Here is a 24,977-nt window from a genome sequence, read left to right as displayed (position 1 = left end):
AAGATAAGCATGATATAGATCTTTTTCTTGTCAGAAATTAATTAACTATTGTTTTTTCAGTGAGAATAAAAACAAAAACCAATTAAAAAAGATCTGATATTTTTTTATCCATGTTTTTAAGTCTTATCTAAAATGTTATATATTCGGTGTTGTAGAAGATCATTGTGTTTCAATGGATTTTCTACTACAAATGACTTGTTTGGAAATGGGTTTCTAACATATTCTCAATACGACCATTTTATATCATCAAACCAAAGATAAACTAGTATAATGCTCCTACATCTTAAACTCACACGAAAATATTTTTTCTTTGTTAAATTTTTTACGCAATAAACCATTTGCTAAAAAGATAAGCATGATATAGATCTTTTTCTTAACAGAAATTAATTAACTATTGTTTTTTTAATGAAAATAAAAACAAAAACCAATTAAAAAAGATTTGATATTTTTTTATCCTTATTCTTGATTGTTATCTAAAATGTTATAAACTCGTTTCCAAACTTCGCTAAACCAGTTCCACTTAAGCCGCAGAAATGATTTCTGAAAAACAAATACTGTAAGTATGTTTAAGTACACTAAATATAATTACTCAACAAATGCCAAAATGTTACAGTGTCTTAGTTTTCGTGCTAGTATTTAATTCAAAGCATCTACTAGTACAAGGGGATTGTACTGTGGAAGATAATCTATACGCAATCGTAAGCAATGCTTGTGGATTAGTAGTTGCTAGTTTTGATCCTTCATTTCCGTCAGACACTGTAGTGCATACACGTGGTGAAACTGATGGCCAGGGATGGAAAATCGAACGCCTAGGACACCCTGGTTTGTTTCACATTATCAACAACTTTACTGGGTACAAAAACTCCATTTAAAAAAATAAATAAAGTAAGTGTAATTATCTTTCAGGCTAGCACTGGATATTGAAAACTGTACCGCAGATTTCTGCAATGTTAAATGTCATGATCTAGACGAAAATTCAATGTCTCAGCAATGGTTTATTGGTACAAATTCGAAAATAACGAATGCCATGAGATTTCAGAATTTAGACATTACATATTCTGATTACAAGCCTGGAGCTCCCTTAGGCGTGTGGAAAGATGGAGACTACCCAAACCAAGAATTTACATTGGAGCTAATCGAGTCAGTGGACAGATTTAGATCACAAATTAAATATAGAAAAACTGTTGTGTGATATTTTTATTCTAATTGTTCCCAAAATGTACACACTAATATATTTTCATTATAGTTTATTTGCTGCATAAATTATTATCAGAAGTTTTTTTTCCATAGTGAACTCCCGCGCTGGGGTTAGATTATTCGGCAAAACTTGTACGTAATTTCCGGCTGTATAATTCGCATCTGTTACATCTATGGTGCAATTGTTCTCTATATACTCGTATGTAGGTAAAAAGGATGCGGTGGCAGAGATTTGCTAAAAAAATAGTACATAAATCTAAGTATTGAATTTTGCATAATGTTACGAAATAAACCCACACGCCGCTCCCGTACGACGCCTATGGGTTTTAGTACATACGGCGGCGATGACTTATTGTCCGTGACGGCGGCCGGAGAACAGCCTGGAAGCGTATGTCGCGACGGGTGTTCGAGAATAAGCCTAGAAACGGTGACGAAGACCTTCGAGAAATGGGAACCACCGTTGGGAGCAGTTAGTGTAGTCCAGACAGCGAGAGCTGGATTCAGTCAATTCAGTCTACGAGGGTACAGTGAAGTTGCGCCAGAATTATTTTACACATAATCGCTCTGTAACAAGTCGTGTAAATTCGAGCTATTGAGAAATAAATTCTTGAGTTTTACCCACGCCGATTTTAAATCACCCGTACAACGTAACAATAAGTTACCCGAAAAAAAACCGTATGCACCTGTAGGTAGAATGGAAATGTCAACCCTGTTTTTATTTATATACTTATTTAATTCCAAATTTGTTTACTAATAATTTGTAGAAGAAGGATAGATTTCTTTATATTTTTTAACTAGCCGACCCCGTGAACTTCGTTTCACCTACAATTTAATTTTGAATCTGCAAAACCGAATGCTTTGAAATCTTGCAGATATTTTAACCATATGATAAGCATAATAAATTTTTATTCAAAATATATTTACTTATCCCCTCCAAAAAATTGATGACGTCAGCCCAAAATTTTGACAAATGAATCCTATTTAAAATGTCCAAAATAGGATGAGACTATACTTGTGATTTATCATTCCATTCATATTTTTTAGTTTTGCTTATAGGGGGTGTCTCAAAAAAATTAATCACTGAGTCAATTTATCTTATTGATTGAATCAAGAATTGCAAAACTGAATTTTCGAAATATTGCAGATTGTAGACGTTTTGAAGTTACTGTTTAACATGGTAGGTTTTTAATCAAAATATATCTGTTTATCAAGCCCAAAAACTTGATGACGTCATCTCAAGATTTTGCCGAATAAATCCTATCAAAATGTGCAAAATATCATCAGTATATTTTCGTAATTTATCACTGTATTCATATTTTTTAGATTTGCTTTTACAGTGACTCAAAAAATATATGGATCAGTCAATTTATTTTAGTGAATAACTCAAGAGTTACAGAAATGAATACTTTGAGATCTTGCAGACGTTTTAAAGTTATTGTAAGCATGGTAAATTGTCAAGAAGATTTATTTATTCCCCCCAAAAAATTGATGGAATGGCTCACTCGCCACGTTTCGTTAAAATTCACTCTTCCAACGATCCTACTCGTTTTCTGAGCTGCTTTACAGACAGCTCAGTTATTTGCCACGCCGATGCTCATTTTTAGATTAAATGCTCACATAACGCGTAGATGTTCAATTTGTGTCCGGAGAGATACAATGTTTCCAAGTAGGTACTCAGTACATAGAGTAGATGCTCAGGTATATAAGAGTAATAATGAAGTAGGTACTTCGTACTTCGAATATGAGTATCTACTTAGTTTTATTCATACCACCCAATGTCTCGCTTCAATGTTTGATTATGTTGATTATGAGCACAACGCTGATCAACTCCCATATCCGAATTATCCATGAAATAAATCATTGCAGATTGACTTCGTGGACCCATGTCAGCTTGTCGTGTTCTCGGAATTGTAATGAACTTCATAAAACGACACAGAATTATTTTCACAGTCAATCAAATCTGTAAATTTTGTCTTGAGAATTTTAAAATATTGAAAACTTCAAATTAAATCCTCGAATAACGGTAAAGTTTGAGGTTTTGTCGAAACCAACAAAGTGAATATAGGTAAATAGAATGGCAGATCAAAAATAATAAGAAACTTTCGCAATGTGTAACTAAATTCACTTTAACCAAGACTTTTCTTAAAATAAACGACGTTTTTTTTTACGAAAAAACAAAAAACGATTTGAAATGCAATATACTTTTTCGCCTCCTGACATGTAAACAAAACATTCATACACCTTTGACAGGCCGCGTAACAATGACTTTACGCACCAAATACCAATTTACCGTTGCTTTACCGCCTTTGGGTGCCAAAGTAATTCAATATGCATTAGCCTCTAGAAGCTCTAATAAAAAAATTTCTGTATAAATAATAAAAGGAAACATACTAGAATACTACTTTACATCATGTTTTGTTCGATCAAAACTTTTGAATTAGAAAAATGAATTATTAAAAAAAAATCACATGGCGCCATCTCGTGGCTGCCGGTATTATAGATTCCTTCAGTAAACGTCAAGTCTATAAACTGTCACTTAATTATTTCCATTTCGAAAAATATTTTTAAAAACAAATATTTTTTAAAATAAAATCAATGTCAGCGAAAAAATTGAACACAATTTTCGTGCGTTAGACATTTTGCAGGTTTCGCTCCCATGCCACCCTCCGCTTCGCGTCGGGTGGCAAATTAGGACCTCAACCTGCAAAATGTTACCTACTGCAGTCATAATGTAAATAACTATTTCACAATCGCACGGAAGAATTAGTTTTGTATGACACGTCAGTTAGACGACAGGTCGTCAGGAACGCCAACTATTGAACTTAATTCGAAGTGGCGATCCCCATACAAAATTTTTAGACTTTTTTTAGACTTTTTCCGTCAATTTTTTAAATTTATCTCTCCGTAAGAACCATCCTCGTACTTCAACGAATATTTGAAAACAAAAATTAGCCGAATCGGTTGAGTCGTTCTCGAGTTATGCGCTTAGCAACACATTTGGCGATCCATTTTTATTATATAGATTAAAAAATGTGACCATTATTCTTTTTCATTTAGTAAAATAGCGACGTGTTTTATAAAATTAACGTACCTTTTATGTGTAAAGTACCCCATTATGATTGATTGTTGTGTAGTGGACGAAGTTTACTGAATGGTTTTATATGGCGTGGGAAATGTTTATATACACACTATGGCAAAATTTGATAAGAATCGAGTTACTTAAGTTCTTACTACAAGCGCGATTTCAAAACTATGAATCCTGTAAAGAACCATAAATCTATCAGAGAGTATTAAATAATAATTAACAACTTAAGCTTCATATTAATTTAATATTAGAACGCCTTCACGTCTACATGTTTCACAACATAGTACCTTGAGCAAGTGTGTTGTTAATAATAATTATTATTATGGAATGTAAACAATTAGAAGAATTCGAATTCATTGTAGGTGTTCATGGCTAAGCTATCCAATTCAGGGAAATTAGCTTTTTTTCTAGTAGTAATTTATAAAGTTTTTCTTAGTTATTTATTATACAATCTAGGAAAATTTATCTCAATTTCTAAACATGGCTGGTGGTCATTTTCATTCAGTAATATTTTACTTTACGTTAGAATTTGAGTTAACCGCTGATAATAGAAGAGTCACAATACAGGTTAACTCTATAAAATTACTTTATTAATAATAATTGAGTGTTTTCAAATTTCAACAACAAAATACTAATACAAAAATAATGACTAACAATTTATGGTTCATGTTTTGCAAAGAATAATTTTTCATGCAAGATGAACTGTTGGGCCAAATTAGACTTTTCGGAGTGCAGTCCTACCGGACTTCCTGCGGCTGTGTAGTTGTGATGTATATCAATATTCCACAACGTTTCTACATTGGTGATGGTACCTTTTGCGTTAATGTAAAATTCTTGCTCTGAAGATGTATCTACGGTAAGGATGTACCACTCTTCAATCTCATGGTTATAGTCCACTGGAGTTCTAGGGTGTAAGTATTAGTGCAAATCAAAAATTGAAATTAATTGCCCTGTAACGTTGTTGACAACAGGCTCCGAAGCATCTAGTACCAAACTTGACGATATACTCCTTATCACGTAGAGTTCGTCTTGTTTGGTGCAATCGCTTTCGGTATTAACAGTGTTCATATAAATAATGACTACGTTCAAGGGATGCTTGCAAAAGTATTTTAAAGTGTGGTGAAATACAAATCGCATTGGCAACTATCGTAGCTGACATAAAAAATAATACCCCTGTGTACGAAATGCATCATTGAGTAATTCATTATTTAACACGAAATTTGTTTGTTTTTAAACTACACGTATGTGTTTCGCTATGCAATATCTTCATCAGGCAATTGCTCCGAAATATTGTTAAGTTAAGTTGTGTTAAATCCAGTTACCTGAAAGATACTTTTGTTGACTCTTAGAAGAACGCTGCTATACCTGTATGTTTTGCTTAACAGTGCTTTCATAAAGCAACTGTGTTGTTAATTATTATTTTACATGTAAAAACAAATATATATCTCTCTCTCATCGAGTAAATTTCAAACAAAACTGATATGTTGATTTAAATAAACTAAACAAAGTACAGCATTACACATCTTGAAATGATGTGTAAAGATTGGACAAAGCTTGATATATTTATTAAAAGAATAGGAATTACATAAATAAGATCTTATTTTGCGTAAAATAAGAATACTACAAGTAAAATATTTATTGTGAAATAAACTCTTAGGTTCATATATTAAAAAATATTTTCAGAACAGTGATATTCAGATAAATTAGGTGTTCTATTGTGTGGTTGTTTGACTGATGATTTAGTAACGTTTATGCCAAATATTCGGTATAAGATCTGACGTATATTTTGGCATATGTGTATTAAGTATTTAATAAGTTAATAACACTATCCCAAGACTTCAGAATTTTTAATTAAATTACTCAGAATATGATAACATAACTTTGTGTATAAAAACAAATATAGGGTTACGACTGGATCTTATTTTATCTCATAAACAATCTAATATTAAAAGATCAAGTAAAATATTACTTAGTGGAAATGACCACCATCCATGTTTAGGATTTTGAGATAAATTTTCCTAGATAAAAATAAAAAGGAAAAAAAAACTTTTAACAACTTACTGCTAGAAAAAAGCTAATTTTTCTCAATTGGATAGCTTAGTCATGACCACTTATATTATATTAAATTAAAAAAACAATCTGTTTTAAAGACACATTTGTAATATCAAGAAAGGAAATGAGATTTCAAAATTAATGACTTATGCTAACGGAATGTTTTTAAAAGTGTTTCCAATTGCAGTGTCATAACTTTTACTTTAATACACGTGATATTTATATTTAAACTAGTTGTTTTTGCTGTGGCTCAGTATTTACGCTCTCTATCGGATGTCTACGCAACCTGGATGTCAAACGATGTTAGAGAGTTGGTAGACAGTTGTATCGATAAATTAACTCACACCGCCATCAATTAGGAATTCATAGAAGTACCCAATAATTACGTATAATACACATTTAATTTGCAATAAAATTTAAATAAAAACTATCCTATCTTTTCATGTAGATCAAATTCTAGATAGTACAAAATTTATATTTTATATGAAAGATACTTTTGTTGACTCTTAAAAAAACACTGATACACCTACATATGTCTTTTTTTCACTAAATAGTGCTTTCATAAAGCAACTGTGTTGTTAATTATTATTATAGATGTAAACACAAGTAAATATCTTTCTCATCGATTAAATTAAAATTGATTTGTTGACTCAAATAACCTGCACAGAAATACACCATTACACATTTTGAAATGATATGTAAAAATTGGACAAAGCTTCTATGTATTTATTAAAAGAATAGAAATTATATAAATAATATTTTTTTCTTAGGTTCATATATTAAAAGATATTTTTAAAACAATCATATTCTGATAAATTACGTGTTTCATTGTGTAGTTGTTTGACTGATGATTTAGAGGTTTACACAAAAAGTAGGAGTATTCGGTACAATATATAAAGCATATCTTGACATATGTATTAAGTATTTAATAAGGTAATAATATTATCCCAAGAGTTCAGATTTTTTTTACTAAATTACTCAGGATATGATAACATAACTTTGTGACTAATACCTATGTACAATAACAAATAGAGGATTACGTCTGGGCTTTATATTTTATCTCATAAAAAATGTGATTTTAAAAGATCAAGTGAAATATTACTTAATGAAAATTATCACCAACTATCTATGTTTAGAAATTGAGATAAATTTTCCTAGATTGTATAATAAAAAAAACTTTATAACTTCCTACTACTACAAAAAAAAAACATTTTCCTGAATACGATAGCTTATTAACGGGCCAATTTCAAGTTGGATTTACAATTTCACAAGTCTTCGTTGCCATGGAAGATGCGATGACTGCAGTCGCGAGGACGAATCAAATCGCTAATCGCAACAACTGTCATCGAAATTACCATAGCAACGGCACTTGCCATTTCGCAAATCCAACTTGAAATTACCCCCAAGTGCCGTTGCTATGGTAATTTCGATGACAGTTGTTGCGATTCGCGATATGATTCGTCCTCGCGACTGCTGTCATCGCAGCTTCCACGGCAACGGGGACTTGCGAAGTTGTAAATCCTACTTGAAATTGGCCCGTTAGTCATGAACACCTATATTGAGTAAAAATCTCTTTATATGTCCGTATTTCGCCTCATATTTATTACAGAAAGATGAACGTAAATTGTCAATTATTATTTAATACTCCTTGATAAATTTATGGTTGTTTACAGGATTCATAATTTTGAAATCGCCTTTGTAGTAAGAACTTAAGTAACTCGGTCGATTAATTAATTAGAAAAAAGTAATGATAAGAAGGCAATAGCTTTAAGTAAGATTTTCTTATCCAATTTTGCTACCGTATGTAACTATATAAATATTTCCCACGACAGATACAAACATTCAGTAAACTTACCACTACACAGCAATCAACCATAATGGGCTACGTTACGGAAAAAAGGTATCTGAATTTTGTATAACATGTCGAACCTCTGAAATACGTTGTTAGATATTTTGCTTAAATTAATTAAAACTATTATCATTATTATTATAACAGAGTAATTAAAAACAGTAAAACGGGTGTGAAATTATTTTGACGAGGCGTGCACAAGTTAAACAAATTATTGGAGAGTACTAAAGATATTTCGTGAACGATTTACACACAAATCAATCGCAATTCTAACACAGAAAAGCTAATTAAAAATACTGTACACATTATCAATTACTTTTAGTTTTCATTTTAAACCTTCGAACTGTACAAGTAAACATAATTTTTTTCGTTGATGACAGTAGTAATGTTTAACAAAAAATATCAACAACTAGAGTTTGTGCTGTGACTTGCAGTTTGTCATATTTTCAAAACATATTTACAGTTATTCGTTGATTCTCCTAATTGTTATGTGCACGAGCACTGTTAGTGCCGCATGTGACTGCAGCAAAGAAGATGAACTATACTCAATAAGAGGTATAGCGTCAGGATTGGTACTAGACGCTTCCAAACCAGATCAGATCCAGATACAACGTTACACAGGAGTTCCAGCACAACTATGGAGGTTTGAACGGGGTACCCATGCTGGATTGTTCCGCATTGTCAACCACGCTACAGGGTAAATAAAGGCATAGTTTTTTTTTTTTTTTGAACTAATAGTTGCGACGTAGAACAGCATTGTCCTATAAGGATTACAAAGACGGTTGGTACATTCTCACTGTAAAGAAAGCTTCAAAACAAGAGTTTATGATTAATATAAACAATACCATCACCAATGTGGAAACGACCTGGAATATGGACGTTTTGGACAATAAGCTCCGTCCAGGAACTCTAGTGGGATTGTACGTTACAAATGGTAATAGGGCACAACTATTCAAGTTGCAGGAAAAATATACTTATACAACATGAGCGGTTATAAATGATGGTTATTATTAGTTATTATTATCATATTACTATTCTATTGTAAAACAAGTATTGTTACTCAACTGCAATAAAATGTTTACAGCTATTTTTCGTTATAATTTTTAACACGCTCCTGGTGTTTACATCAGACAAATATCAATGTTTGTGTAAAGTTTGATGTTGCTGAAAGAATTAAGTCTTGTTTTTAATGTAATGCAATGGACGCAATCACCCTATAATTGCGTTTAATTTGAATTATTTATTAACTGATTACTTTTCATATTTTATCTTCTATAGCAGACACACCCTATTATGTTTTTCCACAAAAAATATTTCTTGTAAAATAAAATCTTGGTTTGAATTTTTTAATAACAAGAGCGTACTAGATTCTTCACCATAGTAGTCATAGGAGGCCAATATAGTTCTAGGTGGCAACTATTAGTACAAATATAAAGTAAAATTGGCTCAACTCTGTAGAGTTGTTGACAGATCAACACACCCCGCCCAAATCTGCAGTTATTACAGCCGCATTCAACAATTCGTACTGTTACTTGGTGTTAGTAGCTGCATGTAATGTTAGAAGCCTTGCCTGAACATCACAAGCGCAGACTCATCATATTTTGTACATTTTAAATAGAATTTATTCGGCAATCTTTTGAGCTGACGTCATCAATTTTTTGGAGGGGATAAATAAATATATTTTGGTTAAAAATATATCATTCTTATCATAACTGCAAACCATCTGCAAGATTTCAAAGCATTCGGTTTTGCAGATTCCAAATTAAATTGCCAAATGTTGTTTCAAAATTTTGATTTTTTTCCAAAAATCTGGACGTTTCGGGTAAAAATTCAATTCGGAGTCATAAACTATTTTATACATTTTAAAACCCATTAACTATGTACAATTTTGAAGTGACGCCATCACATTAGTGGTCGTGATGATTAGACAAATTTTGGTTAGCGTTTTACCATCTACATAATAAGTATTCCTAATATAAATACAGAATTTGACAACAATCGGCCCAATACTTTCGGAGATTATCCGTCTGATAAAAATCCCGGACCGTAGACAGACGGACAGACAGACGGAAACGGGAGACCTATTTCTTCGTCCGCTAGGAGTCATGAAAGGCCGACGGACTCGATTACAATACTTCCGTTGCTTACGCTCGGGAAGTAAAAATCGTCAGAAATGTTTACATTGACTTAAATTAAAAATTGTTAATAAATTTGAGGTGATAAATTAAATGTAGAAGAATGATTGCACAATGTTATATTCTAATAGTACAGAGAATATTTTTTTAAGTATTATGTATTTGCCGCACGAATATTCTGAACACTAAATTTTCTTTTCAAATGTGAACTCCTGTGCTGGAGTTAGATTATTCGGCCACACTTGCACGTAATTTCCAGCTGTATAATTCGCATCTGTTACATCTATGGTGTAATTCTTCTTACCCTCATTAAAAATACGATCGTTCCAAGTCACTCTCCATTGTTGATCAAGACTATCTTCTTTTTCCGCCAGCAAAAGACTACGATCGTGACTTCTATATCCCAACACATTTCTGCAAAAACACTCCAAATTTAAGTTCTGACAATATCTGCCACCTTACCCTGTGTAGTTGCTGATGATATAGAATAAACCAATTTTGAGTCCGCGTTCAAATTTCCACAACTGCGTGCTGTATCCATTAAAATGCTGGACCTGTATTTTCCTAGAATTTCTAGCATCTAGAACTAGACCGGAGAATCCGTGCCTAATAATGTAGACATCATCATCAGTACAAACTCCCGCACAGGCGACCACCATTATTGAAAACAGTGTCAAACCGAAATATGTTCTGTAAGAAATTTTCAAAATTTGTAAACGTATTTATACATGCAGCATGCGTACTGACCTTAGCATGATGACTTGAATTGTCTTCTCGTGACTTAAAATTAATTGTCGGCTGTGACTATTTATAAGCAACCAAAGTTTGCGAAACGCATATTGTTTAAATATGTAATTAAATATGCAATTCAATTACTGTTTGCTTAATAGTTTGTTTAAAATTCCGCAGATAAGGTAATTTTTGAAGCTGTCACGTCGAGTTTAAGATTGTTTACATTTTTTAGTATGACTTAGTAATACAACAAACATTTTTGCGAAATTTATGTACATGCTTTTGTAATGTTGTCCAGAGTGATATATGTATTTAAAACAATACAAAATTATTATGTAGACAACGCACAGTGACGAATTCAAAAATACGTGGCCAAAAGTCAGAATCAACCTGAAGATGTAATATCAAAACTTTAATATACAAAAGTTGTTATAAGAAACATTGAAAACAAAAAAATTATCTCCCTACTATAAAGAAAAATATATATGTGCGGGTATTTAAAGTCGGCGTGGGTAAAACTCAACAAATTATTCTTAAGTACTACTAAACTATACAGCGATTATGTACACAATAATTCCGACTCGAATTCTCTCAGTATTGACTGGACTTGATCGACTGTTCTCGTGGTCTCTATTTAAACCCATACGTACTTTTCTCGATAGTTCACCGTCATCGCTTCGAGCTCATTCTGGAACATCATCGCCGTACATACTAGAAAGCCCTCGAAAAAACCCATAGGCGTCGTAACAACATTATAATAATATTAAATTGTCGAATGTGTGGTAGTATTTTTTATTTATTTATTTTTTGTTTAGACTTTCCTTTTATTTCCTCTCCGCAAGAAACTGCTCTTAAAATCGCAGAAAATCTGTGAATAAAAATTTCCGGTGTTCCCCTTGAAGATGAAACAAGAAACGCAAATACACAGTGTCAGTTACTGTTTGTCAACAGTTTATTTAGATTTCATTGTTTTAAATATAAATAATATTAAACAATAAATAAATTTGGGGAATTTATGTTGGTACACAAAATGTTACATTGTCTTCTGGAGTGATATTTGTTTATTGCAGTTGTAGCAACAGTTTAAATTCCTTTACTTATAATTGTTTAAACTTACGACAGAAAGTTGGTTTGACATTTAAAATAGTTGTTCAGTCGATATGTTTATTGAAATTCATTAGTTTATTTTACAGAAAATATTGCTACATTTTGGTAACGAATAATCAAAAAAGGACGAAATTAACGCACTAATTTTTCTTTTCCAAGAAAAACTGTTGGTTGATTTGTCGGTTGTAAAGTGCATATACTCCCACCGGGTTATTTCTAGTGAAGTTTGCCTTGTAGACATCCATATTCCATCCTTGGCCAATATTTAAAATACCATTATTAAGATTGTACACCCATTGTTGGTATAAACTACCCGTTCGTTCATTCATGAAAAGAAAAAAGTAATTGTTGTTCACTTTTTTTAGGTCGATAACATTTCTAAAAAAACAGAGATTTTATTCTGCTTCAGTATTTAACTGTCTTGTCTACCCTGTGTAGGAACTGACGATATAAAACAAGCTAACATTGCTACCACGTTCGAATTTCCATAGCTGTGGTGCAAAACCATTAAAATGTTGTAATTTGATTAGTGTTGGATCTGTAGCATCCAAAACCAAACCATTATTAGAAGCCGTTCTAATAACGTAAAGCTCATCTTGTCCACAGTCTCCAAGTATTGTAACAACTGTGATGGAGGCCACCAGTATGCTTAAAACTGTAAATCTGAGAAAAATATTAAATTTAACGATATTACTGTGTCAAAAAGATACACACCCCATTATGCTTCTGTTGCACAATTATCTGCACATACTAAAATATAACAATTTTCGAGGCTTTTATCTAGCTACGAAACAGGAAAATAACTGCATTTTGTTTGTTAAATAAAATAAATTTGCGTACACACAATATATTCTTCAAAGTAAGCCATGCCAGTGTGACAGAACAATGTTGGTAAAGAGACTTTTTCAAAATTATGACTTCTCACCTTAGCTTAGCTTAGTGCAGCCACTAAATCTACGTCGCATTAAACGCAATAATTCTGATTAAAATTTAAAAGTGGAAAATTTTCTAGTGTTTTTTTTATAAAAACTTTTCAACATGATTAGTAGAGGTTTCTCGGGTGATGTTATTATTTGTTGAATTTCTAATTTACTGCCAAATAAAAAAAAATGCGTGAGTTGTCCAAACACCAGTATTAACACGTTTCAACAAAGAGAGAGTTCTATTAAATTATTCACTATAATAATAATTAATTAAGACGAATCCATCAACCGAAAAGAAATTTATTTTAACTAGGGTGTAACAAACGCGCTATACCCAGAAATTTAACGACGCTTTCCTTCAAGGACCTCCAGGAACAACGATCCTGGCTGCGTTTTTCCAATTATTTTTTTTTTACAAGCGCTGAAATAGAAAAATCGCCGAATAATAAATTTTTTACGATTTGAAAAATCTTCATCATCGTCAACCGTCAGCATTTCCTGAAAACATTGATCGACTTCGTCGAAGGACCAAACTGCACAAACAGAACTGGCATGAATTAAATCCGAAACGGCAGCACTAAATTTACGATCCGGTTCCATACGTCGAGTGTCGACTTTCCGAGTTCGAAAATAAAAAAATTAAATTGTCTTTAATAAGGGGGTATATTAAATGTTTTTAATAACCGGGACGTTTTTCATAACCAGCGTCTTATGTAACCGCCCCAGCAAGGACGCAATTTGTGCTATTTATTGCCAGTTACGACTTTTTATGTTTCCTTTGACTCATGAAAAGAGGAAGTAATAACTCGGTGTTAACGAAACGATTTCAGCAGTTGGCATAATTATCCAGGTTTGCGAAAAACGCACAAGGAAACGCAAATCAAGCTTTATCAAGTGATCGTTTTATATAAACAACTACGGTCTCAATTAATTAATCGATTCATTCATTGCAGCAAATTTTAATCGTACGTCAGTTTAGCCCGATAAGACGAAAAATCGTTGTCAGAGGTCGCCAACATGCTGATTTAATTGTGCTAAATCGCGATTTTAGGCACAAAAATACCCACCGGAGTTGTATAAATAGTGTCAAGTGCAGCCACAAATCAGTGTTGTTCCATTTGTGAAAACGGTGCTAATTACCATGAATCGGTACGTATTTTTGCCTTTTTGACAACATTAATTTTCAAGATTATATTAATATTCAGATTTTTGTCGTTGTTGGTGCTCCTTCTGGGTGCCACCCTCATCAAGTCCGATGGTGACAGAGAAAACGAACTTTACACCATCAGAGGAGTACCGTCCAACTTGGTACTGGACGCCGGTGCCTCACACCGCGTCACCATGCAGTACTTCTCCGGTTCCAAGTCTCAGCTGTGGAAATTCGTCCGTGGAAGAAGAGCCGGTTTGTACCAGATTGTCAACAACAGCACGGGGTGAGATAATGATGTGTTTCAGAGGGTGTACTAATTCGAGTTTTATGATTGACAGGTCGGTACTTGACTTTGCCCCAAGTAGTTCCACCAATTATCTGGTTACAAACCCCAATGCTGGTACTTTGACTCAGCAGTGGTTCATTCATGCCAACCAACGTATTGTGAATGCCGAAAATTCGATGAATATGGACGTGCAAGGTGCAAGTACTCAGGCGGGAACTCCGGTTATCATCTACAGGGATAATGGGGGTTCGAATCAGGAATTCATTTTGCAGATGAAGCAAGGAGATTATGAGAAGGATTCCGATGAAACTGGTCCGAGCAGCGGCGAAAACCCCGAAAATAGCAGCGAAAATATTAATAAGATTGTTAAAGGCGTAGATCGTAACATGTAAAGTCCTGGAATGTCTCGTTAGAAATAGATTTTGAAGATTATTTAATGTTTTTTTGGTAAATTCCTTAATACTAGCATATTGCATATTGAAGAGTGGTGTATTTTATTTTTAACAAAAAGCGCTTTTATCTTTTTTCGAGATTTCGATCAAATCGAATTTTTCGAAAATTTTGGTCGTGGTCCATCAACATGTTACATTTTTGAATCAGCTTGTTCTAACATGGAGTTTTTGGCCAACTTCTCAAAAAAAAAGGTTTTTTTACTGGTTTTCGGGCACACACCTAAAATTACCTAGACACATTTTCTTGCAGATTTCGAGTTGAAGAAGTTACTTTGAGGAGATTTTTCCAGAATTAATAAAATTAAAAATTTTTTTCGGAAATCTTTCCGGAATGTTTTGACGATTTTTGGACGACTCTTCAAAAATCTCAATTTTTCAATAAATCTTTAAGAACGCGGTTTTAGTTTTTTCGTGGCAAGCAACGAAGTTTAAATATGTGTACAAATTTGAAAATAGTGACCAAATTTTTATGTATTTTTTCTGGAATTGGGAAACTTTAGGAACTGTGTATCAAAAATCTGAAAAAATAAATAATTATCTTTATATCTTGGTTTCAAAGATGTTAAGAAAAACTGATCAACAATTTTCTACAAAAAAAAACAGACGGTCTCATTTGATCTGTTCCATTGGACATTGCCCTTCGAATTATTTAGTAAATAAAATAAAAAAACGTCAATTTTCCAGCTACATATTTTAAAAAATGTATGTTCAAACCAATTTTTTGAAAATCTTGGTCCGAGACCATTCAGACGTTATTTTTTTGTAATTAGCTACTAGAGATCTACGTCCCAGAATTTTTTCAGGATGTTTTGACAACTTTTCAAAAATCTCAATTTTTCATTTTTTTCCTATGAATTTTTTGACGGTTTTTCAAACATCCTTAGAAAATTACCTAGACATTTTCTCGTAGATTTCAGTCTTATAGAAGTTATTTTAGGTTTATTTATTCGAAAATTCAAACACTTTCTATAGAATCGATTAAATGAAAAATGACAATTTTGGAAATTTAAAAAAAAAATGTCATTTTTAAACGGAATTTTTCGAAAATTTTAGTCCGAGACAACTAACACCTTATGTTTTTCGAATCAACTCGTCGAGATATATATTTTAATGATTTTTAGGACACTTCTCGAAAATCTCGATTCTTGAATACCGATATATGAATTTTTTGACCGATTCTCAACCAACTTCCGAAAATTATCTAAAGACATTTCTTGTATATTTGGACTCGTAGAAACTATTTCCGGTTTTATTTCTTCAAAAATTATAACAATTTTTCCAGAATTAATAAAATGAAAAACAATATTCCAGACATTAAAAAATGTTTTGAGAATTTTTAGATAACCTTTCAACTTTGAAAATAGTGAACAAATTTTGATGCAATTGTTTTTTTTAATTGGCAAATTTTAGAACATGCTTAAGAAACTTTGAAAAAATATAAAAATTTCTTCGCAGTTTGTTTTTTTCACGACTTTTCAAAAATCTCAATTTTTAAATTTTTTGGTATGAATTTTTCTCATAGTTTTCGAGCATGTTTAAAAAATCACCTAAATAGATTTTTTTGTAGATTTCAACTTATAGGAGATTTTTTTGAAAATTCCAACATTTTTTCCAGAATCGATGAAATTTTTGAGATATTTGACAAATTCTATTTTCAAACCGAATTTTTCGAAGATTTTAGTACACAGTTTTTTAGAAAATTTAGTTTAACCTTATTTGTTTCGAATCATCTCGTCGAGAAATTTTCCCAGAGTGTTTTGAGAATTTTCAGACAATCTTTAAAAAATCTCAATTTTTTTAATGACTTAACTTTGAAAAATGTGACCAAATTTTGATGCATTTTGTTTTAAATTAACAAATTTTAGAGTTTGTTGTTCGGAGCATTTTTAGACACTTTTTCAAAAATCTCAATTTGTCAATTTTTTCGTATGAATTTTTTGACAAATTTTCAAGCATCCTTAGCAAATTACCTAAAGACATATTTTTGTAGGTTTCAAACTTTAAGAGTTATTTTCGGTTGATTTCTTCCAGAAATCGATAAAATGAAAAAGGGCAATTTTTGAGATATTTTTCAAATTTTACTTTCAAATCGATTTTTCCGAAAATTTTAGTCCGACAAAACTAAAACCTTATTTTTTAATCGTCTCGTCGACATCGATATCCCACAATTTTTTTAGAATTTTTTAGGCAACTTCGAAAATCTCGATTCTTCAATTTCTTGTATATTTCGACTTGTAGAAACTATTTTCGGATTTATTTCTTCAAAAATTGCAACAATTTTTCCAGAATTAATAAAATGAAAAACAACAAGTAGTGTCGAGTTAATTAAAAATTTTGAGATATTTATTAAATTTCACTTTCATACCGAATTTTCCGAAAATTTTAGTCCGAAAAAACTAAAACCTTATTTTTTTCGAATCGGCTCGTCGACATCCATAACCCAAAATTTTTTTAGAATTTTTTAGGTAATTTTGAAAATCTCGATTCTTCAATTTCTTATATATTTCGACTTGTAGAAACTATTTCCGATTTCTTAAAAACTTCAACCATTTTTCCAGAATTAATAAAATGAAAAACAACAATTTTCGAGTTAATTAAAAATGTTTAAACAGTTCCTTTTCAGGCCGATATTTTTTAGAAATCTCCCCAGAATGCTTTGAGAATTTTTAGACAACCTTTCAAAAATCTCAATTTTTTTTTAATTTCTCTTCTTAACAAAACTGTTTTTAATTTTTTTATGGCATGTAAATAATTCCAAAAAAATAGACTTACAACTTTGAAAAACGTCATCAAATTTTGATGCAATCCTTTTTTTGAATTAAGAAATTTTAGAAACTCTTGAAAAATTTTGAAAAAGTAAAAAATTGTATTCACAGTTTGTTGTTTTAAGAATTTTTAGACAACTTTTCAAAAATCTCAATTTTTTTTTTCAAAAATGGTAAATTTTATCCCCCACAATCTCTACAAATTTACCGTTTTTAAGTATAATTTAAGCTTCTTGTCATGAAACGAAAACCACTTACGTATTAAAGGAAAAAGCAAAATACAAACCCCGCCCACCCGCCCTCATTTCAGTTGTGATGACTTTTTTATTCGTCGTGAGCCGAGGGGCGAAGCTTAATTGCAAAAGTGCTTATTTCTCTACAAGAATCTACCATGTGAAACATATTTTTAAGCATTATGTTGTTGAAAGAAAACTATATATGTCAAAAAATAAACAGTCAAAAAATAAACCCCAACCTCAAATGTGATAAATTTTTCATTCGTTGTCAGAGCGTGGGGCGGAGCTTAATTGTAAAATCAATATTTCCCGACAAAAGATTACCATTTGCAGTATGTTTTAAATATCTTGTGAAAATAAAACTACGTACCTATAGAAAAAAGGCTACACTTAAGCCCCGCCCCTCCTGGCTCACGACGAATAAAGAACTATCGTCACAATTGAAATAGGGCGGGTGGGTGGGGCTTATCTTTTAATTTTTTTTTCTTCTTAATACAAATAGTCTTCTCTTCACAACAAGAAGCTGAAAACATGTTTAAAATGGTAAATTTTATCCCCCACAATCTCTACAAATTTACCGTTTTTAAGCATAATTTAAGTTTCTTGTCATGAAACGAAAACCACTTACATATTAAAAGAAAAACCAAAACACAAACCCCGCCCACCCGCCCTCATTTCAGTTGTGATGACTTCTTTATTCGTCGTGAGCCGAAGGGCGGAGCTTATTTGAAAAACTGCTTATTGCTCTAGAAGAATCTACCATGTGAAACATATTTTAAGCATTATGTTGTTGAAAGAAAACTATATATGTCAAAAAATAAACAGTCAAAAAATAAGCCCCATCCTCAAATGTGATAAATTTTTCATTCGTTGTCAGAGCGAGGGGCGGAGCTTAATTGTAAAATCAATATTTCCCGACAAAAGATTACCATTTGCAGTATGTTTTAAATATCTTGTGAAAATAAAATTACGTATCTATAGAAAAAAGGCTACACTTAAGTCCCGTCCCTCGTGGCTCACGACGAATAAAGAACTATCGTCACAATTGAAATAGGGCGGGTGGGTGGGGCTTATCTTTTAATTTTTTTTTCTTCTTAATACAAATAGTCTTCTCTTCACAACAAGAAGCTGAAAACATGTTTAAAATGGTAAATTTTATCCCCCACACTTCTCTACAAATTTATGGTTTTTAAGCATAATTTAAGTTTCTTGTCATGAAACGAAAACTACTTAGGTATTAAAGGAAAAAGCAAAATACAAACCCCGCCCACCCGCCCTTATTTCAGTTGTGATGACTTTTTTATTCATCGTGAGGCGAGGGGCGGGGCTTAATTGCAAAAGTGCTTATTTCTCTAAAAGAATCTACCATGTGAAACATATTTTTAAGTATTATGTTGTTGAAAGAAAACTATAAATGTCAAAAAAAAACAGTTAAAAAATAAGCCCCAACCTCAAATGTGATGAATTTTTCATTCGTTGTCAGAGCGAGGGGCGGAGCTTAATTGTAAAATCAATATTTCGCGACAAAAATTTACCATTTGCAGTATGTTTTAAATATCTTGTGAAAATAAGATTACGTATCAATCGAAAAAAAGGCTAAACTTAAGCCCCGCCCCTCCTGGCCCACGACGAATAAGGAAAAATCGTCACAATTGAAATAGGGTGGGTGGGTGGGGCTTATGTATTCTTTTTTTTTCTTCTTTTTCCCAAAAACTCAATTAACACGGTCCTACCCTGGAAAACGATGCTATTTTTGGCTCGTAAATAACTTTAGATAGGCTTCAAAACTTTGAAAATGGTGATTGACATATTTTTTTTGACTGTGGAGATTTTTTAAAATTTGGTAAAAATTATCTTCATCATCCTTTTTTGTGAAAAAATCTGTGTCACTTTGTTTAATACATGTAAATTTTACGATTTCGGTGCTCATTTTACACACTAAATTAAAAACTAATTTTAGACCTAATGCGACTTCTATTATGAAAACAAAAATATCATCACATCATTAACATGAATTTCAATACAAATCGTATCCGTCGTAAATCTGGGTTTAAATTTAGTATGAAATAGACCCAAACGACTTCGACATCTAAATAACACAATTAAAATTAACAAGACTATAAATATCGGGATTTTAATAGTCCGAAAATTCCATTTTCACTTTGTTTACAGTGCAAACATTTGTAACCATGACGTAGACTCTTAAAAAAAATCGGAACTAATTATTATGAATGAAACATGAATTTGTTATTATTAAGATAACAATTTAAAACATTAATCCAACTTCAGCAAGTTTCGGAAATGCAACATTATAAAAGGTCAGCCGCGATAAAGGGGTCACATGCTGACCACAAAAGTACAAATCTCGTTCTTTCAACATGATTCAAAAAATCCATCAGCAAATTTCTGATATCAAACACTGTAAGGTCAAACACCAACACCGAATTGTAGTTTTTAAATCTCGAACCAACTATAAATACCAACCAGCGTTTAGTGGATTCATTCAAGTGTTTGTCTCCGTAAAGCACAACTGACCAGAATTACCAAAATGGCTTTCAAATGGTACGTACAATTCCATACCCAATCATCTCAATTAACCATAATTGATCAGGGTTGTGGCTCTCCTCTTCGTGGCGGTGTGCGCCAGCACCATCTCCGCCGACGATGAGAAGGACAACCTCCTCTACACCATCAGGAACTCCGCCTCCGGCATGGTCCTCGACGCCGAAGACCCCAAAAGAATCAAAGTGCAGTACCACACCGGCTACAAGACCCAGTTGTTCAGATTCTTGCGTGGTAGGAAACCTGGCCTCTTCCACATCGTCAACAACCAGACAGGGTAAAATTTACGAGCATCCTGTTCACTGTTTAACTATTATCCCTGCAGAGGCGTCCTGGACTTCATCAAGGACGAAGGTAAGTTCCAGGTCGTCCTGACTGACAAAACCGACTCGCTGCATCAACAATGGTACCTCAACGCCGACGGCCGCATCGTCAACGCCCAGAACCAGCAAGTCATCGACGTCCTGGCCTACAACAGCGAGCACTTCCCCGGGAATCGCGTAGGACTGTACCGCACTGTGGGAGCCAGATCGCAGGAATTCGTCTTGCAGCGAAAGGGCGACTACGAGAAGGGCTCATCAGAAGATACCGAATACGAGACCAGCGATTCTCCCGACTCCATCATGAAAATGTAAAATGTAGTTTTGTCCGTTGACAGATGATAAATTTGGAAAATATCTTCAACTATCAATAAATATTAATCGCAAAATACGTTGACATTTTATTTCTGATGTTTCACCCGATTTAAAAAAAACACGAGCCATGTTCAAGCTACCATTAAACCCGGCTTTTATAGCAAATCGATGGTTTTACGTTTAGCAGGAACACTCTTCCAACCACCTGTTGATTCACGTTGCCAATAAATACCCCAACGACTGAAAGTTTAATCCCAGGTTTAATTGTTGTCAGTTGGAGCCAGCGTGTCAGAAGCAAAATTGAGCATAATGCGGACGGTTTGGTCTCGTTCGTTTAAAGTAATTGGATTTTTTGCACTATGTTGGTTCGAGGTTCAGATTTGCAAATTTATTTATGGGTATATTTTCGGTAAAGTGCGGTGTTGGTGTGTCTTTAAAATGTAAACAGGGTTTGGATTATGGCGCTTTATGGTCTGCAAGAATGCGTTGCAGGGAGCTATTGTTAGTGAGATTAAGCGACGTTTCAGAAAAAGGGCGCCGAAATTGGTAGTGGAGCTAATCAGGTTTGGGGTGGCTTGACATTTGGGTGATGAGGGGTGAGGTTTCTTTCAATTATGATTATGGAGCTCATTAAATTTTATTTGTTTGTAAACATTGAGCAAATAAGGGTGGAGACGAGGTTTTTCTTTTGTGGCCTCGTTCGAGTGTGCTTTCAGGATTTTTACTTAAATATATTATCGAAGAGTTAAGATACGACACTTTTGACCGCATTAAGTTTTATTTTAATTAAAAAATGTATAACATTTTTTATTACAAAGCGCTTAGACTTATTTAAGTTTTCCTTAGCACAGTTTCGAAGTTTCGTAACCATGTTCGATTTTGATCTTTTTTTTTTCATTAATGTCGTCATGGGTTGAACCCATTTGAATCATTTTTTTGGAAAAGCTTTTTTTAACTTTTCACGTTAATCTGATTGTGAGAACGAATTTGGATTCGTAGTTAGCGGAAGATTATCTATACTTTGACACTAATTCACAGTTAATTAAACTCATTTTAACTATTTTTTGTAAATATGTAGGAAAGCTTACAGTCATTTTTCAGGTTTATTTAAATTAATGTCGCTTTGACGACTTTGGATTCGTAATTAGCGGATGATTGTCTATGGTTTGACACAAATTCTCAGTCGATTGAACCCATTTTAACCGTTTTTTGGAAAAAATTTTGGAAATCGTAAACTCATTTTTCAGGTTTATTTAGATTGATCTCGCTGTTGCGATTTTGGATTCGTAATTTACGGAAGATTGTCTACAATTTGACATCAATTCTCTGTGGATTAGACCCATTTTAACAATTTTTTGGAAACATTTTGAAAATTTTAAACTCACATTTCATTATTATTAGAATGGATGTCGTAACGGCTATTTTAGATTCGTAATTAGGGGAAAACTATCCACAATTTGACATCAATTCTTAGCCGACTGAACCCATTTTAACTATATTTTTGGAAAAATTTTAAAAACTGTTTGTGAACTCGTTTTTCACGTTTATTTGATTAAATGCAGTGACGGCGATTTCGTGTTCGTGATTAGGGGAAAATTATCCACAATTTAGCATCAATTATCACTGGATTGAACCCATTTTAACTATATTTTAGGAAAAATTTTGGAAATTTTAAATCAATCTTTCACGTTTATTTGAATAGGTGTCTGACGGCGATTTCCTATTCGCAATTAAGCGAAAAACCACTTACAATTTTACACCAATTTCCAGTCGATTGAACCCATTTCAACTATTTTTTTGTAAAAATTTTGAAAATTTTAAACCCACTTTTCACGTTTATTTGAATAGATGTGGTGATGTCGATTTCTGATTCTCATTGAGGGTAAAACTATCTACAATTTGACACCAATTTTCAGTCTACTCAACCCAATTTAACTATATTTTTGGAAAAATTTTGAAAATTTTAAACCCACTTTTCACGATTATTTCAATATAAATCGTGACGGCGTTTTGGGATTCATAATTGGTCAAATATTGCCTACAATTTGAAATCAATTCTCCTTTAATTGGACACGTTTTGACTATATTTTTGTAAAAATTTTCAAAATTTTGAACCCACCTTTCATGTTTATTTGAATAGATGTCGTGACGGAGATTCCGGATTTGTAATTAGGGGAAAAATATTGACAACTTGACACCAATTGTCTATTAAACTCATTTTAATAATTTTTTTGGAAATTTTTTTGAAAAAAACTCACTTTTAACGTTTATTTATATGAATATATGTTGTGACGGCGATTTCGAATTCGTTATTAGGAGAAAACTATCTACAATTTGGCACCAATTCTCAGTCGATTGAACCCATTTTAACTATTTTTTTTGGAATGATTTTGAAAATTTTGAACCCAATTTTCACGTTTATTTGAATAGATGTTTTGACGTCGGTTTCGAATTCTTATCGAAGGGAAAACGATCTACAATTTAACAACAAATTCTCAGTCTATGGAACCCATTTTAATCATTTTCTGAGAAAAATTTTGAAACTTTTAAATCTATTTTTCACGATTATTTAAATTGTTGTCGTGGCGGCGATTTCGGATTCGTAATGAGGGGAAAACGATCTACAATTTGACACCAATTCTCAGTCGATTGAACAAATATTAACCATTCTTTTGGATTTTTTTTGAAAAATTTAAACTCTCTTTTAGCGTTTATTTCATTATATATTTCGACGTCCGTTTCGAAGTCTTATTGAGGCGAAAACTATCTATAAGTTCTCAGTCTATAGAACTCATTTTAACCATTTCCTTGGAAAAATTTCGAAAATTTTAAATCTAATCTTCACGGTTATTTAAATTGGTGTCGATCTACAATTTGACACCAATTCTCAGTTGGTTGGACCCATTTTATCTATATTTTGAAAAAGTTTTGAAAATTTTCAAGATACTTTTCATGTTTATTTGAATAGATGTCCTGACGCCGATTTCGGATTCGTTATTAGAAGAAAACTATGTACAATTTGGCATCAATTCCCAGTACATTGAACCCATATTAACTATTTTTTGGAAATTTTTTGAAAAATTTTAAATCACTTTTAGCGTTTATTTGATGATATGTTTCGACGTCGGTTTCGAATTCTTATTGAGGGGAAAATTATCTACAATTTGACAATAAATTCTCAGTCTATGGAACTTGTTTTAACCATTTCCTTGGAAAAATTTTGAAAATTTTAAATGCACTTTTCACGACTATTTAAATTGGGGTCGTGACGGCGACTTCGGATTCGTAATGAGGGGAAAATAATCTACAATTTGACACCAATTCTCAGTCGATTGAACCATTTTAACTATATTTTTGGAAAAATTTTGAAAATTTTCAAGCCACTTTTCAAGTTTATTTGAATAGATGTTCTGACGCCAATTTCGGATTCGTTATGAGAAGAAAACTATGTACAGTTTGGCATCAATTCTCAGTTAATTGAACCCATATTAACCATTTTTTTGGAAGTTGTTTGAAAAATGTAAACTCACTTGTAGCGTTTTTTTGATTATATATTTTGACGCCGGTTTCGAATTCTTATTGATGGGAAAACGACCTACAATTTGGCACCAATTCAAGTCGACTGAACCCATTTTAACTATGTTTTTTGAAAAATTTTGAAAATTTTAAACCGATCTTACACGTTTATTTGAATGGATGTCGTAAAGGAGATTTCGGATTCGTAATAAGGGAGAAACTACCTGCAATTCGACACCAATTCTCACTTGTTTGAACTTAATTGAACCTTTTTTTGGAAAAATTTTGAAAATTT

At 32.5% G+C, this 24,977-nt stretch overlaps 5 protein-coding genes and 2 long non-coding RNA genes across 10 annotated transcripts in view; 5 read left to right on the top strand and 2 right to left on the bottom strand.

The window, feature by feature from the left end:
• Nucleotides 1-24,977, top strand: part of Nacp60e (Na channel protein 60E) — a 398,987-nt gene that overhangs the window by 244,611 nt on the left and 129,399 nt on the right. The gene's annotated exons all lie outside the window — the stretch shown is intronic.
• On the top strand, nt 474-1,266 carry LOC135123950 (uncharacterized). Its single transcript, XR_010279724.1, has 3 exons — nt 474-556; nt 614-853; nt 907-1,266. It is a non-coding gene; the product is annotated as an uncharacterized LOC135123950 (long non-coding RNA).
• LOC135124171 (uncharacterized) lies at nt 8,196-9,260 on the top strand. Its single transcript, XM_064049053.1, has 3 exons — nt 8,196-8,234; nt 8,647-8,880; nt 8,933-9,260. The coding sequence occupies exons 1-3, from the start codon at nt 8,212-8,214 to the stop codon at nt 9,168-9,170; spliced, it is 495 nt and encodes a 164-aa protein (XP_063905123.1). The 5' UTR covers nt 8,196-8,211; the 3' UTR covers nt 9,171-9,260.
• LOC135123949 (uncharacterized) lies at nt 10,421-11,127 on the bottom strand. Its single transcript, XM_064048810.1, has 3 exons — nt 11,066-11,127; nt 10,781-11,008; nt 10,421-10,732 (listed from the first exon to the last, which is right to left on the bottom strand). The coding sequence occupies exons 1-3, from the start codon at nt 11,071-11,073 to the stop codon at nt 10,504-10,506; spliced, it is 465 nt and encodes a 154-aa protein (XP_063904880.1). The 5' UTR covers nt 11,074-11,127; the 3' UTR covers nt 10,421-10,503.
• LOC135123948 (uncharacterized) lies at nt 12,198-12,956 on the bottom strand. Its single transcript, XR_010279723.1, has 3 exons — nt 12,872-12,956; nt 12,587-12,820; nt 12,198-12,535 (listed from the first exon to the last, which is right to left on the bottom strand). It is a non-coding gene; the product is annotated as an uncharacterized LOC135123948 (long non-coding RNA).
• LOC135123947 (uncharacterized) lies at nt 14,130-14,948 on the top strand. The gene is made up of 3 exons (XM_064048809.1): nt 14,130-14,229; nt 14,286-14,513; nt 14,569-14,948. The coding sequence occupies exons 1-3, from the start codon at nt 14,222-14,224 to the stop codon at nt 14,906-14,908; spliced, it is 576 nt and encodes a 191-aa protein (XP_063904879.1). The 5' UTR covers nt 14,130-14,221; the 3' UTR covers nt 14,909-14,948.
• On the top strand, nt 20,422-21,242 carry LOC135123945 (uncharacterized). The gene is made up of 3 exons (XM_064048808.1): nt 20,422-20,531; nt 20,581-20,808; nt 20,857-21,242. Exons 1-3 carry the CDS (start codon nt 20,518-20,520, stop codon nt 21,164-21,166), a joined length of 552 nt encoding a protein of 183 aa, XP_063904878.1. The 5' UTR covers nt 20,422-20,517; the 3' UTR covers nt 21,167-21,242.

Source organism: Zophobas morio, unplaced genomic scaffold, assembly GCF_036711695.1.
Source record: "Zophobas morio isolate AGI-343-1 ecotype UQ-CSIRO unplaced genomic scaffold, CSIRO_AGI_Zmor_V1 ptg000007l, whole genome shotgun sequence".
Taxonomy (NCBI): domain Eukaryota; kingdom Metazoa; phylum Arthropoda; class Insecta; order Coleoptera; family Tenebrionidae; genus Zophobas; species Zophobas morio.
Note: the sequence above shows the minus strand (reverse complement) of the source record. Positions and strands in the feature narration are given on the sequence as shown.

Coding starts and splice junctions, on each gene's coding strand:
- LOC135123947 (XM_064048809.1), top strand. Junction 14,514..14,568: donor ATTGTCAACAACAGCACGGG/GTGAGATAATGA, acceptor TATGATTGACAG/GTCGGTACTTGACTTTGCCC.
- LOC135123945 (XM_064048808.1), top strand. Junction 20,809..20,856: donor ATCGTCAACAACCAGACAGG/GTAAAATTTACG, acceptor TTATCCCTGCAG/AGGCGTCCTGGACTTCATCA.
- LOC135123949 (XM_064048810.1), bottom strand. Junction 10,733..10,780: donor ATCATCAGCAACTACACAGG/GTAAGGTGGCAG, acceptor GTGTTTTTGCAG/AAATGTGTTGGGATATAGAA.
- LOC135124171 (XM_064049053.1), top strand. CDS start 8,212: ATGGGCTACGTTACGGAAAAAAG. Junction 8,235..8,646: donor GGCTACGTTACGGAAAAAAG/GTATCTGAATTT, acceptor ACATATTTACAG/TTATTCGTTGATTCTCCTAA. Junction 8,881..8,932: donor ATTGTCAACCACGCTACAGG/GTAAATAAAGGC, acceptor GTTGCGACGTAG/AACAGCATTGTCCTATAAGG.